This window comes from Notolepis coatsorum (genome assembly GCF_963971535.1).
Source record: "Notolepis coatsorum genome assembly, chromosome: 15".
Taxonomy (NCBI): domain Eukaryota; kingdom Metazoa; phylum Chordata; class Actinopteri; order Aulopiformes; family Paralepididae; genus Notolepis; species Notolepis coatsorum.
This window is the reverse complement of record NC_140179.1, coordinates 65,354,714-65,369,781: the sequence shown is the minus strand read 5'-3', so window position 1 is coordinate 65,369,781 and position 15,068 is coordinate 65,354,714. Positions and strand designations below refer to the sequence as shown.

Here is a 15,068-nt window from a genome sequence, read left to right as displayed (position 1 = left end):
GCGCTAGCTGCCGGAGCTAGGCTGGCAGACAGGGCTGGACCAGCACGAGAGAACAAGCTAGCTGGAAGGACAGTCCTAGCTGTGGGGAACTGATCTTGCTAGCTGAAGGGGCAGTCCTAGCAGTGAGAGAAAACTGACCCTGCTAGCTGAAGGGGCAGTCCTAGCAGTGGGAGCAAACTGACCTTGCTAGCTGAAAGGGCAGTCCTAGCAGTGGGAAGGCTACACAAAAAGTGGAGGCCATGCAGAGGGACCGGGTTAGCTGCCTGGGCATGGCTAGCTACAGGGCCTATGCCAGCTGCAAGGGCTGCATTAACATAGAGGCTGTGCTAGCAGCCGGGGCAAGGCTAGCAGACAAGGGCCATGCAGAGGAACTGGGTTAGCCGCCAGGGCATGGCTAGCTACAGGGCCCATGCCAGCAGCAAGGGCTGCATTAACATAGAGGCTGTGCTAGCAGCCGGGGTTAAGCTAGCAGACTGGGGCCCTGCAGAGGGACTGGGTTAGCTGCCAGGGCATGGCTAGCTACAGGGCCCATGCCAGCAGCAAGGGCTGCATTAACATAGAGGCTGTGCTAGCAGCCGGGGTTAAGCTAGCAGACTGGGGCCCTGCAGAGGGACTGGGTTAGCTGCCAGGGCATGGCTAGCTACAGGGCCTATGCCAGCAGCAAGGGCTGCATTAACATAGAGGCTGTGCTAGCAGCCGGGGCAAAGCTAGCAGACAGGGGCCATGCTGGTAGTAGAGGCCTAACAAGCTGCAGGGAAGCCAACAGGGCTAACAGGGAAGCTAACAGGGCTAACAGGGGAGCTAACAGGGGAACTAACAAGGGAACTAGCGGGAACCAAAAAAAAGGCAAACTCAACCACACCGTCTGTGCTGGCTGGGGTCGTCGATTGGTCGGGTCGTACTGTTATGGTTTGTAACCGACCCCAATCGCACAACACAAGACAGGTATGAGAGTAAGCCAAGAACGGGCATTTATTGAAAACACTCAGAAAAACGGCACTGTCCCTTTAAGGGAGAACACCAATACTGGATAAACAAGAAAGGGAAAAGGCCCAGTGCCTTTTAGAGGCGAGCTGGCTAAGGGGAAGGCAAAGGGAAGGCTAAAGGAAACAAGGCCGGGGCAAGGGAAGGCAGGAACAGGGAGGACTAGGAGGACTGGACAGGGAGGACTAGGAGGAACTAGAGAGGGGAGAACTAGGAGGACTAGGGAAAAACAGGGTAAGGCCTTGGAACAGGGCGAGGGCTGGAGCTGCATACTGGGACAGGGAAAACAGGGTAAGGCCTTGGAAAAAGCATTAATGATGTTGCTGCTCTGCAGCTTCTCCCGGGATGGTAGTCTGGGGAAGCAGGTGGGAACATCAGAGCCGCTCTGCAGACTTCTCTCGGCAGATCTCCGAGGTGGGTAAACGGAACCGAGAGGGAGAGAGGGAGTGGGTTAGCTCAGAGTGCAGTTGGAACAGAGCAGGTGACAGGAGAGGTGACTTGTAACCAAAAACAGAGTTATCCAAGTGACTGAATCTTCGGTGTATAATAAACACTGTGAGCGAAGTCCCAAAATACAAATCCAGGTGATAATATCTTCGGTGTGTCAACACACAGTGGGCGAAGTTAGGCCAAAATATTATCCCAATGAAACAATCCAAAAAGGGCTAAACGCTGGGTGAGTGACTGTCTGATAAAAAGCTGGATATCTTCAGTGTTAAATAAACACACGAAAAACGGATAGGATCAAAGACAGTCATAAAAACTCACCCAGGCGCTGTGCGTAAAGAGCGTTGGAACAGAACGGAGCGAGCGCGTCGCCACGGGGAAAGGGTTGTCCAAGCGGAGGTCTGAGTGGTGCGCGACTTGCTTAGAGTACGCGCCGGTACGGAGGGCGCATCTGGCGCGGAGGTCTGAGTGGTGCGCGACTGCTTGGAGTGCGCGCCGGTACGGAGGACGCATTTGGAGTGCGTCTGCGCGGAAGAGCGCGCCAGGCTCGGAGGTCTGGATGGTGTGTCTGGGCGTCTGCTGCGCGGAGGTCTGGATGTGCATCAGGACGTCTGCTGCGCGGAGGTCTGAAGTGGATCACTGGGATACCTCCCGTGGAAGTCTTAGAGAGCGCAGTCCAGTGTCTCCCTCAGGCAACGGCGACAGGAGGCGAAGGCTGGAGCACATCTCACGCCGGAGATGAAAACAGCCTAAACAGACAGTGGACCTCCCGAAGGAGTCTTGGTGATAGAGAATATGATACGGAATGATACGGCATGTTACGGCACGACCCGACAAGGGACAGAGGGGGAGAGCGAGGTACTTAAAGCCCACAGGGGAACTAATTAGAATGCACCACAGGTGCGTGAGGTAATTGATAATCGAACTAGAAGTGTGAGTTCGGCACCAGACCAATCAAACACATAATGACAGGTAGTCCAAGGGTGTGGTTGATGAAGAGCAAACGAACGCGAGGGTGGGGGCTAGTGAGGTGAGGAGAATGCAATGATTAACAGTAGGCTTAAAGGAACAGAGCGAGTAGGTGAACAACAGGCTTAAAGGAACAGAGCGAGTAGGTGAGCAGCGGACAAACCCTCACACCAGTACATAAATCCACTGACAACAATGATGAAGGACCACAATGGAAACAAGCCTATGGCTTTATTGTGTTTTATGAAATCCTATTGGTAAATGGAGAAAATGTATACCTGTTTCATATTGTGATCAAATGTATGTGTGATTTTCCATTCTAAACCAATAAACTATTCAATCAATCAATCAAAAAAAAGAACACGAAAGAAAACCCTAAAATTATAATGACACATACACATATATACACACACACATACACACATATACACACACATACACACACACAAACCCAGTTTAGATCCCCAGATCCCTATTCTGTGCTATTTCAGCTTGATCCCTCCTCTCCTCTTCTCATTTTATCATTCCCAAATCCCTCTCTGTCCCTCACACAGACACACACACACACACACACACACACACACACACACACACACACACACACACACACACACACACACACACACACACACACACACACACACACACACACACACACACACATACACACACATACACATACACATACACATTATACATACACATACACACTCACACTCACACACTAGGGCTGTCTTAAATACTTCGAAGCTTCGTTCGATGGCACAAGCTTCGAACAGTAAAAAAAATCGAAGTTTAAAAAAATATATAATAATAATAATACTTTCTTTTCAAAAAAAAATCTTTTCAAATTTTTTTTTTCAATTTTTTTTTTACTTCGATTTGTGTGTGTGTGTGTGTGTGCGCGCGCGCATGGGGCCGGGGGACAAATACACTGGAGGAAAGTAACCCAGCTCAGCACTGCCCAAATTATATCATCACTATTGCCTGTTTGAAGGATATCATCCTCAAACACATATACACCTACATGCCTTGTAGAATTCCACACATAAGAAAGAAAGATATTGGGATGAATAAACAAAATAGGAAATAAAATGTAGAAATGCATGCAATACATAAATAAATATGAATCTCCATATATGAAATAGAACATTTAGATAAAGTGCTACTGAGATGTTTTGGTGAGTTCTTTGTTTTTTTGTGGAAGTAGCCCTTCTTAAAAATGCATGAACATTCACTGATAATTGGTCTGTAGTGGAGTCTACAAGGTCTACATTGCCGGACCATGTAGAATCCGGACCTTGTAGACTGACATAATTCTGTGCATAGTTTAGTCTACACAGGCCATATTTCAAATAATCAAAATCTTACTTCATTAATCTTAAACATTCTTGATTTGGGGGATTGGTAGTTCCCATGAAATCTGAAGTTGTTCAAACGACAATAGCGATCCACCTTGAATTAAATCACACAGCCGAGTGAAACCTTGTTGGCTGCGTCACAGTCACGAAAGGGGCTACTTAATTCATTAATCCAATCCACTTTATTTATAGAGCACATTTAAAAACAACAAAGTTTACCAAGTGCTGTACAAGTCCCACAACATAAGATAAAAAAATAAAAAATAAAATAAAAAAAATTATTTTAAATTTTAAATTTTTCGCCCTATCACACACACACACACACATACACATACACATACACACTCACAGAGAGAGAGAGAGAGAAGAGAGAGAGAGAGAGAGAGAGAGAGAGAGAGAGAGAGAGAGAGCCCACCCTTCTGAGGCCCACCTCCAGTCCCCTCCCTTAGAGCCCCCCGCCCTGGCCCAGCGCGACCACCCACCTCTGGCACAGACACTAACAGAGAGAGAGACAGGAGAGGGGGAGGGGGGGGAGAGAGGGAGGGGGGAGAGAGGGGGGAGGGTGCGGGAGAGGGGGAGGGGGGAGAGAGAGGGGGGGTGAGGGGGAGGAGAGAGAGAGAGGGGGGAGAGAGGTGAGGGGGAGGAGAGAGAGAGGGGGGGAGAAAGAGAGAGTGAGGGGGGATATGGGGGAGGAGAGAGATAGGGAGAGGGATGAGTGAGAGAGAGGGGGGGGGAGAGAGAGATGGTAAATGGCTGCTTTTTTATATAGCGCTTTTATTCAAAGCGCTTTACAATTTGTTACTCACATTTGACCCGTTCACTCACACATTCACACACCGACGGTGGAGGCGACCATGCTTAAGGTTAAGTGTCTTGCTCAAGGACACATCGACACGCTGCCCGGGAGAAGCGGTCAATCGAACCTGGAACCTCCGGATTGCCAGACGACTGCTCTACCTCCCGAGCCACTGTCGCCCCCTGAGAGAGAGAGAGAGAGAGAGAGAGAGAGAGAGAGAGAGAGAGAGAGGGGGATGAGAGAGAGAGGGGGATGAGAGACGGGGAGGAGGGAGAGAGGGGGGAGGAGGGGGAGAGGAGAGGGGGATGAGGGGGAGGGAGAGAGAGAGCGAGATGGGTGAGGGGGAGGAGAGAGAGAGGAGAGAGGGGGATGAGGGGGAGGAGAGAGAAAGAGAGAGGGGGGATGATGGGGAGGAGAGAGAGGGGGATGATGGGGAGGAGTGAGAGAGAGACTGGGATGAGGGGGGAGGAGAGAGAGAGAGAGACTGGGATGAGGGGGAGGAGAGAGAGAGACTGGGATGAGGGGGAGGAGAGAGAGAAAGAAAGAGAGAGAGGAGAGAGGGGGGGATGAGACCAAGGCAGCACATATTACATATGGTTTTCTCAGCGTCACAGTGCTGTGTGTGTTTGTGGTGTTGGAGCAGGGAGGAGTAAACCAGGAGGAGGGGACACTGAACAACACAGAACTAAACCAGGAGGAGGGGACACTGAGCAACACAGAACAAAATTACATAGAATCACAACACCCACAGAATGTTTGTTTGCCTTTTTTTCATGCCGTAATTTTTCTACCGTAGTGCTCCTGGCTTCTGAAACAGAACATGGACCCGTACACTCAGACTGCTACACTTCAATTAAATTCAATTAAATTCAAATGGGCTTTATTGACATGGGAAACATACGTTTACATTGCCAAAGCCAAACAAAACAAAACAATCAAACGGAGAAAACAAAAGAAATCAGTACATTACAGAAGGAATTTCTTGTACAGTCTTTATGGTGGTTGTATTCCGTTGGATGTCCTTTTCTTCACAAATCTTGCTGCTGTGTTTGCACATTGTTGTATTTCTCCCAGTAGGTATGGGCGTTTTGAGTTATTGTCCATGTTTTCAAAGTCTCTTTGGGTGTTTGCAATTTGTGGGAAGTATATGTCTCTGATGTCTTGGTATAGTGGGCAGGTTGTTAAGAAGTGGAGCTCGGTTTCCATCTCTTCTTGTGTGCAGGGGGTGCATAGTCTGTCTTCTTTTGGGAGCCAGGTCTGCCTATGGCGGCCTTTATCGATGGCTAGGCTGTGCTCGCTGAGTCTGTACCTAGTAGGGGTGTAACGTGTATTCGTCCCGTGAATTTACGGTACGGCCATCATGGTGCGGTACGCGCGCCATGCGACGAATACGCCTCAGCGCAAACACACCAGTCGCACATGCGAGAACAGCGCGCACACACGGCGCGCATGGGGAAACACACACGCAGTCGGGAGCATGCGCAAAACGCTCCGCATACCTCCCTCTCCGACTTCAGTTCAGAGCGGGCGAAAGTGCACGAGAAAGGCACATTTACATTGGAACAGCTGCAGGGTCGTTTTCTTGTTCGCTCAATAACGTTAACCAAATGAAACCAATGGAAAGACACACACGCATCGCCGACACACACATCAACATTCTCCCCACAATCAAAAGTAAAAAAAAAAAACATACTTTTCCGGACAGATCGTCTGAGCTCCACTGTGTTTAAATCCAAATAATCCTCTGCCATTGTTGTAAGTAACATGTCATCTGTTCTCTAGTATTCAGTCTCGTCATGAAGTTAATTCTCTCTGGAAGTGAAACTGAAACTTAAGGATGCGCAAGGATAAGTTGTTAAAGGGGCAGTAGGCAAGTGGATGCCTAAACACAGAATGACACCAGTATCACTGACTACCACGGCAAGCCTATAGAAAATTATTCTATTTAATAATAATTATTATTATTATCATAAATATAATATATTAACACTTTGATCGCCATGGTTAAATTCATAATTTACCATCCATAGCCAGCTCTATTTGTCTATGGAGAAGTTCCCCTTCTTTGCAGGGCTATAACTTTTTAAATTCTATTGCTAAATTGACATTATTATGGCCCATTCAATGTCCTATATCCATTGTTCATGGTGTAGCAACGTTGTACTTTTTCATTCACATATTCATACTAAAATATGGTCTAAAGTATAAGTATGTTTTTATCGTTTTCTGCAGCTTTCTCCAGAACTTGATTTATAGCCCCAAATGCATTATATTGATGATCAAATACAGTTTGGTAGCGATCGGTGCCAGATAAAAAATTTCAACTGGAGGTACTTCTAGAAGTTACTACGTATCATCTGATGTTGGCCGGATGGGCGGGGGGTCGTTTATAATTCCTTGGGCAACGTTATATCATTCACCTAGTGTGGGTCATATGATCATCAGAGCAGTTTATATGGAACACGTTAGAAAATAACACTGGATCTTACCGTATCTTCCTCGCGCCGTTGGACGATCAGCTTGGAGTAGACAGTTTTCGATTATGGGATGTTGATGAACCATTTCCAGGTTGTATAATACTATATACGTCCAAATAATGTTGTTTATTGAGTTAGGGCGAGCGATTGATTATCCAGTGTGTCGAGATGGAGTCCGGCTAACGATCGCGAGTGCCCGGACGAAATATGGATGAGCACTTCCTGTTTGGCGCGTCACTTCCTGTTGGCCGATCTGCCGATCGGCCACCAGATGGCGCTCTTGAACCGTTAGAGAGTTGAGTGGAGATCAGCAGTATATCTCAGGTCCCCGGAGGAGAAATATGATTTCGATCTTTAAATATTGATATCAAAGACGTGTTACGGCGTCTTCGGCAGAATGAGCATGGCGGGCAATGACGAGTTCCGGCGTTTCCGGCGATTAAAGTGTTACATTTTTCATCAATTTTCTACCTGCTGCATATGATTTGTAGATGCATACAATCTATTTTGATGTCGGTATTGGGTAGCCTATATAAACAATAATACGAGAGCATATACAAGAACAATGAATCTCACTGCCATGTATGATGTAGCCTATACGCCATGTGTAGCCTGCCTATAATATTATGTGATCAATACAAACTTGCACTTGAATTCCATCATGTCTGTGTGCGGGAGCTCACAAGGCTGTTGTCACAATGTAAATAAGAACGTGCACTGAAAAGTTACAGTATGTAGTTGGTTGATTATTTGTATGACAGTCCGTAAACCCTTGCAAAAAGTATCAGTTTTATTTAATTAATTGAAAACATGCAGCATGCCTTTCCTCCCGGCAGCGACGACATTAAATGAATAAATTTTATCAGGCAAATGCCCATCACTGAGTGGAATCCCCTTTTTTTTTTTAAACTTAAATTTTTATTTTGACTTACAAACATCAACATCAACAACATTACAACATTACAATTGACAGACAAAATTATAAGAAAATAACCCCTAAATCAAGTGAAAAAAGACGTAAATAATAAATAAAAGTAAACATCGGTCCCTACATTGTTTATTTACATTTCAATTTATTTTCATAGGCCATAAAGAAAAATCATAATACCCTCAAAAAAATAAAAAAGTACTGACTAAGGTGAAGTGTGTGCCATGGGCTCAGAGACCCTCCTTGAACCTCTTTCCTCCTTTACCCTTCGCCCCCTTGTGTTGCATTTGTTTCTTCCTCTGTGATGTCGTTCTCGTTCCCCTTATAATCCTCCCACTTTCCCCATCTTTCCTCAAATTTCTCCTCCTGTAGCCTCAGCATGTGTGTTATCCTCTCCATATCCTGTATCTCCTCTACTATTCCTACGCATTGTGCTATTGTTGGTGGATCCTCCTTGTACCACAGTCTCGTTATTGCTTTTCTGGCCACTATCAACATTATCTTTATTAAATATTTGTCCCCCCCTTGTATTCCCTCGTGTGTCAGGTCTCCTAAGTAAAGCACCAGTCCTGTTTGTGGTAACCCGTATCCTAATATTCTGATCATTGCCTCCCCTATCTCCTCCCAATACCCCTTCAGCTTCTGACATCCCCAGAATATGTGCGTGTGATTTGCCCCCTCCTTCCCACACATCCTCCAGCATGCTCTTTGTGTTGGTGCATATTTTCCCTTCTTGTGGAATCCCTTTCTATTCACATAACTGCATTTGTGATGGAGCTTTGACAGCTACATGGGTGGTACAGTAACAGTCTATTGCTCGATCCATCTACAATATCACGATGGACCGTGCCATGTATAGCCTGCCTATATGATAAATAAAAACGTGAACTTGAATCCCATCATCATATTTATATGTTGTGTCTGTCCACTATGTTTATTACTTTGTTATTTCCCCCCCTATCTATGTAAAGCGACATTGGGTCTCTTGAAAGGCGCTATATAAAATTAAGCTATTATTATTGTTATTATTATTATTATCACGTCTGTGCGCGGAGCTCACAAAAATAAATACTGTCTTTTACTTTTAGTCTCAGTGAAGTTTCAACGGAGGTATCTATTCTAACCAACAAATTGAAGTAGAAAGCATTTCGTTGTGGCCAATCTTATTTGGAAACATGACACAAAATAATAGTATGTCGCTTTTTATTTGAAACAATATTTAATCGCGTTTGGAGGTGGGTGTTCTGCGTCTGCCCCCCCGTGCCAAACAAGCAGGCCAACCTCTTGTTCGCGCGGGGGCCCCGTTATAATTACACTACTGTCGCTATTTTACAATGAACTATAATGAATTACGGGTCATACAGAAGTTGAACACGCCAGTGTTGGAAGTAATGCATGGAAGCTTATTTCCGCGTTGCAGACATGCAGGCTTCATATTCTACCACCGGGCGTCAGCTACGCATGCTCCAAGCTGTGCTTAGATATACGCACAAAGTCCCACACTTTGCTTAGAAATGATCGTACGCAGGGGTTACGCACATATCTGTGCGTACGCAACGTTGATAAATGAGGGCCCTGGTCATCTGCAAACAGTGTTTACTAGGGGGATGCCAGGTGCTGCAGTTTGTTCCAATGTTTTTGCCAATTCATTTATGTATATGTTAAAGAGGGTTGGACTCAGACTGCACCCCTGTCTAACCCCACGGCTTTGAGGAAAGAAGTCTGTGTGTTTTTCTTCAATCCTCACAGCACATGTGTTGTTGCTGTACATTGACTTTATGAGGTCGTAGGTCTTCCCACCAATGCCACTTGCTTGTACAGCAGATCCTCATGCCAAATTGAGTCAAATGCTTTTTGGAAGTCAACGAAACAGGAGTATAATTAGCTTTTATTTTTATTTATTTGGTTGTCGATTAGGGTGCTGAGGTGGTTTGGTAGGAAGCCAATCTGTGATTTGCTCAAGGCATTATTGTTTGTGAGGAAATGTATGAGTCTGTGGTTGATGATCATACAGAGGATTTTTCCAAGGTTGCTGTTGACAGATCCCACGGTAATTGTTTGGGTCAGATTTGTCTCCCTTTTTGTGGAGCGATGTTATGAGTCCTTGGTTCCAAATATTGAGGAAGATCCCGGAGCTAAGGACAATGTTAAGTAAGGGATAATGTATAGCTACGAGGTCATTGTCGCAAAATAATTGACCGACACAGAGTTTAAAATACCGAGGCGCCTCGCCGAGGTGTTCTAAATGTCAGTGAAGGTCAATTATTTTGCGACAATGACCGAGTATAGCTATACATTATCCCGCTTATTACATGGCTAACTTACTAACAATATACCTAATTCATTTTACACCATCGACAAGACGAGATCAAATGCAGACGCAGTTGTTCTGTGGCTCTGTCAGCCCAAATAAAGTGATTATTATTATCGCCGGCAGCCGGCAGGTGTCTGATTGCACTGATGCAGTGTGTGTCAGTGGGCTTGATTGCTCCAGCTGCGAAAAGCAATAATCACCGGTGATTATTGCGCGTTGCAGATGGCAGCGGTCAGTTATCGAAAAATAATTCACCGCTGTCAGGGGCTATTGACCAATCACAATCAAGCATTTCGGCGAATATGAAAACGCCATGTAATAAGGAGTTTTAATATAGCCAATTGGAATTTGGAGTCTGTGAATTTGATCATTTCATTTAGGATACCATCCGCATCGCCAGGCTTCTTGGTTTTAAGTGATTTTATTTTGTCCTGTAGTTCTTGTAGTGTAATTGGGGAGTCTAGCGGGTTCTGGTAGTCTTTTATGGTTGACTCTAGGCTTTGTAGTTTATCTTGTATGTGTTTTGCCGTTCATTATTTTGTATTGGGCTAAAGAGGTTGAGGAAGTGGTTTACCCATACGTCTCCATTTTGGATGGGTAGCTCCTCGTGGTGTTTCTCTCTCTCTCTCTCTCTCTCTCTCTCTCTCTCTCTCTCTCTCTCTCTCTCTCTCTCTCTCTCTCTCTCTCTCTCCCTCTCTCAGTGTCACCTCTCTTTCTCTCTCTGTCCCTCGCTCTCTCTCTGTCTCTCTCTATCTGTCTCTCTCTATCTGTCTCTCCCTCCTCTCTCCTCTCTCTCTCTCTCTCTCTCTCTCTCTCTCTCTCTCTCTCTCTCTCTCTCTCTCTCTCTCTCTCTCTCTCTCTCTCTCTCTCAGTGTCACCTCTCTTTCTCTCTCTGTCCCTCGCTCTCTCTCTGTCTCTCTCTCTCTCTGTCTCTCTCTATCTGTCTCTCCCTCTCTCCCCCTCCTCTCTCTCTCTCTGTCTCTCTTTCCCTCTCTCCCCCTCCTCTCTCTCTCTCTCTCTCTCTCTCTCTCTCTCTCTCTCTAGAGGTAAAAGAGGCCGGCCAGTAACCGAAAGGTCGCTGGTTCGATCCCCAGCCTCGACGGGAGGGTGTATTCCAGCTGTGAGCTGGTGACTTAAGGGTGGCTGGTAAATACATCTATGGTGCCCGCCATATCTGCCATCATAAGTGCCCTTGAGCAAGGCACTGAACCAAAAAAACGCTCCAGGGGTGCTGCACTACCTGTGCTCGGACCTCTCTGATGAAATGCATCTGATCACCTGTACATTGTATATCACTAATGCACTATACCGATGCCACACTTCTTTTTGTTGTACTGTACTTGTGCTGTATGATGAATATATTTGAATCTAAACTAAACATCTGGTTCTGTGTGTGTGCAGGGGGCTCGTACTAAACATCTGGTTCTGGTTCTGTGTGTGTGCAGGGGGCTTGTACTAAACATCTGGTTCTGGTTCTGTGTGTGTGCAGGGGGCCCGTACAGTGGTCTGGGGGAGATGGTCCACAGAGAGAGTGTTCCCATGCACACCTTCACCCGGTACCTGTTCACCTCGCTCCTACCTCACGACGCTGAGCTGGCGTACAAGATCTCACTGAGAGCCATGCGGTGAGTAACCCTAACCCGGGCCTAACACCAGAGAGCCATGCGGTGAGTCTTGGGCCGGTGTGTCACCATCTTTCTGTGATTTTGGGAATGTTGACACGAGGAGACTTTTTTTTTTTTTTTTTTTTTTATCTTTTTTTCCCCCTCCTTTTTCCGTTTTTCTCCCCTCCCAATGTTAGTCGTTATGCCAATTTCCTATCCCCTTCCTAGTCGTTGCGCACTCTACCCCCTACCGTCGGTCTGGGAGGGCAGAGACTATCACATGCTTCCTCCGACACATGTGTACCCAGCCCACCGCTTCTTTTCACCTGGCAGCGCGGACTCTCACTGGGGGAGTGTAACGTGTGGAAGGTCACACTACCTCTCCCAGATCCCTCCCTTGCTGTGCAGGCACGCCGACCGAACTGTAGGAGTCGCTGTTTACAACGACCAGGACCCACCCTCGCCGGGTTTCCCACACGCTAACACCAATTGTGTCAGTATGGACGGTCGGCCAACGCCGAAGCACCACAGCTGGATTCGATCCCACTGTCTCTGTGGTGGTAGACAGACGCTTAGTCCGCTGCGCTACCCGGCCGCCCGACACGAGGAGACTATTGAGGACCTTTTGACCTTTGGGAATGTTGACACAAGGAGACTATTATTTAGAGGTTTTCCATCTGTGTTGCTACAGAACAGAGGATGGAGGATGACGTGATGGGGGTGTCTGATAACACTATACTATACATCTGTACATGTGCTCTATGTTCTTACGTACTATTCTCTGTACGTTGTTTCTATATTCAGTTCCTGTGTGTATTCATCGTTGGACAATATGTGTGTGTGTGTGTCTGTTAATTAGTCTGTGCCGTTTTGATGTTGTTACTAGTGGGAGCTGGATCAGTGGATATTAATTACATTAATGAGGGTGTAATTAGTAGCTGTAATGAAGAGGAAACACACTCATATACGCACACACATTACACACTCACATGCACACATTACACACATGTGTACTGTGCACGCACACACACTTCAATATATACACGTACACACCTAGTCACATGCACACACACACTCTGCCAGGGCAGACAGGGCTGTGTGTGTGTGTGTGTGTGTGTGTGTGTGTGTGTGTGTGTGTGTGTGTGTGTGTGTGTGTGTGTGTGTGTGTGTGTGTGTGTGTGTGTGTGTGTGTGTGTGTGTGTGTGTGTGTGTGTGTGTGTGTGTGTGTGTGTGTGTGTGTGTGTGTGTGTGTGTGTGTGTGTGTGTGTGTGTGTGTAGGCCTGTTGTGCTACTACAAAGCAGGCCTTCTCTGTCGTACCGTCCTCAATACGCGCTGCGCAACAATACTGATGGGAAATGATTAGTGAATGAATTGGAGATGCATTGTGCTTGGCTTGTACCTTCAGGACGCACACACACACACACACACTCAGACACACACACACATACACACACATACACACACACACACTCAGACACAATCACAGCATTGACACCTTCCAGCAGTTAGCTAGTTAAGGCTCCATCAGGCCGTGGTGTGTGTTTATTCACTGCACACAGAGGAAACACACACATGCAGCAACACACATGTGATGGGCGACACACACAGAGGACACACACACATGCAGCAACACACATGTGATGGGCGACACACACAGAGGACACACACACATGCAGCAACACACATGTGATGGGCGACACACACAGAGGACACACACACATGCAGCAACAAACATGTGATGGGCGACACACACAGAGGACACACACACATGCAGCAACACACATGTGATGGGCGACACACACAGAGGACACACACATGCAGCAACACACATGTGATGGGCGACACACACACAGGAAACACACACACATACACATACACACACATACACACACACACCCCTCCCCCTCCTCCTCCTCCTCCTCCTCCTCACCTGCTCTGTGGTATGAAACAGGTGATTTAGAATAATGTGGCCACTTACAGGAGCTCCTGGGAGCCAGGGGGGCGCCAACACCTACTCAGCACATCCAGGACCCTAACCCTAACCTTGATGTAGCGTAGTGTAACGTGAGCATATAGCTCCAGCTCTCAGGACTAACCCTAACCCTGATGTAGTGTAGTGTAACGTGAGCATATAGCTCCAGCTCTCAGGACTAACCCTGATGTAGCGTAGTGTAACGTGAGCATATAGCTCCAGCTCCCAGGACTAACCCTAACCCTGATGTAGTGTAGTGTAACGTGAGCATATAGCTCCAGCTCTCAGGACTAACCCTGATGTAGTGTAGTGTAACGTGAGCATATAGCTCCAGCTCCCAGGACTAACCCTAACCCTGATGTAGTGTAGTGTAACGTGAGCATATAGCTCCAGCTCCCAGGACTAACCCTGATGTAGTGTAGTGTAACGTGAGCATATAGCTCCAGCTCACAGGACTAACCCTGATGTAGTGTAGTGTAACGTGAGCATATAGCTCCAGCTCTCAGGACTAACCCTGATGTAGTGTAGTGTAACGTGAGCATATAGCTCCAGCTCCCAGGACTAACCCTGATGTAGTGTAGTGTAACGTGAGCATATAGCTCCAGCTCTCAGGACTAACCCTGATGTAGTGTAGTGTAACGTGAGCATATAGCTCCAGCTCCCAGGAGCCAGGACTAACCCTAACCCTGATGTAGTGTAGTGTAACGTGAGCATATAGCTCCAGCTCCCAGGACTAACCCTAACCCTGATGTAGCGTAGTGTAACGTGAGCATATAGCTCCAGCTCTCAGGACTAACCCTGATGTAGTGTAGTGTAACGTGAGCATATAGCTCCAGCTCTCAGGGAGACAGGAGATGAAGAACCAGAGCCTTTTAATGAAGCCATTACAACGCCATCAATGATACAAGGAGAGAGAGAGAAAGGAAGTCACCATCTCTCTCGATCTCTCTGTTTCTGTCTGTCTCTCTCTCTCTTTCACACTCTCTGTTTCTGTCTCTCACTCTCTCTATATATCTCTCTGTCTCTCTCTCTCTCTCTCTCCCTCTCTTTCCCTCTCTCTTTGTCTCTGTCTTTCTCTGTATCTGTCTCTCTCTCTCTCTCTCTCTTTCTCCTCTCTCTCTCTCTCTCTCTCTCTCTCTCTCTCTCTCTCTCTCTCTCTCTCTCTCTCTCTCTCTCTCTCTCTCTCAATTCAATTCAAATGGGCTTTATTGACAT

The 15,068-nt window shown here is 46.7% G+C and overlaps 1 protein-coding gene across 1 annotated transcript in view; it reads left to right on the top strand.

Moving 5' to 3' along the window:
• Positions 1-15,068, top strand: part of LOC311241812 (zinc finger SWIM domain-containing protein 6-like) — a 64,943-nt gene that overhangs the window by 23,431 nt on the left and 26,444 nt on the right. The window contains exon 7 of the mRNA XM_084330730.1: positions 11,766-11,901. Within this exon, the coding sequence (XP_084186856.1) occupies positions 11,766-11,901 (136 nt within the window). The remainder of the gene's footprint in view (positions 1-11,765; positions 11,902-15,068) is intronic.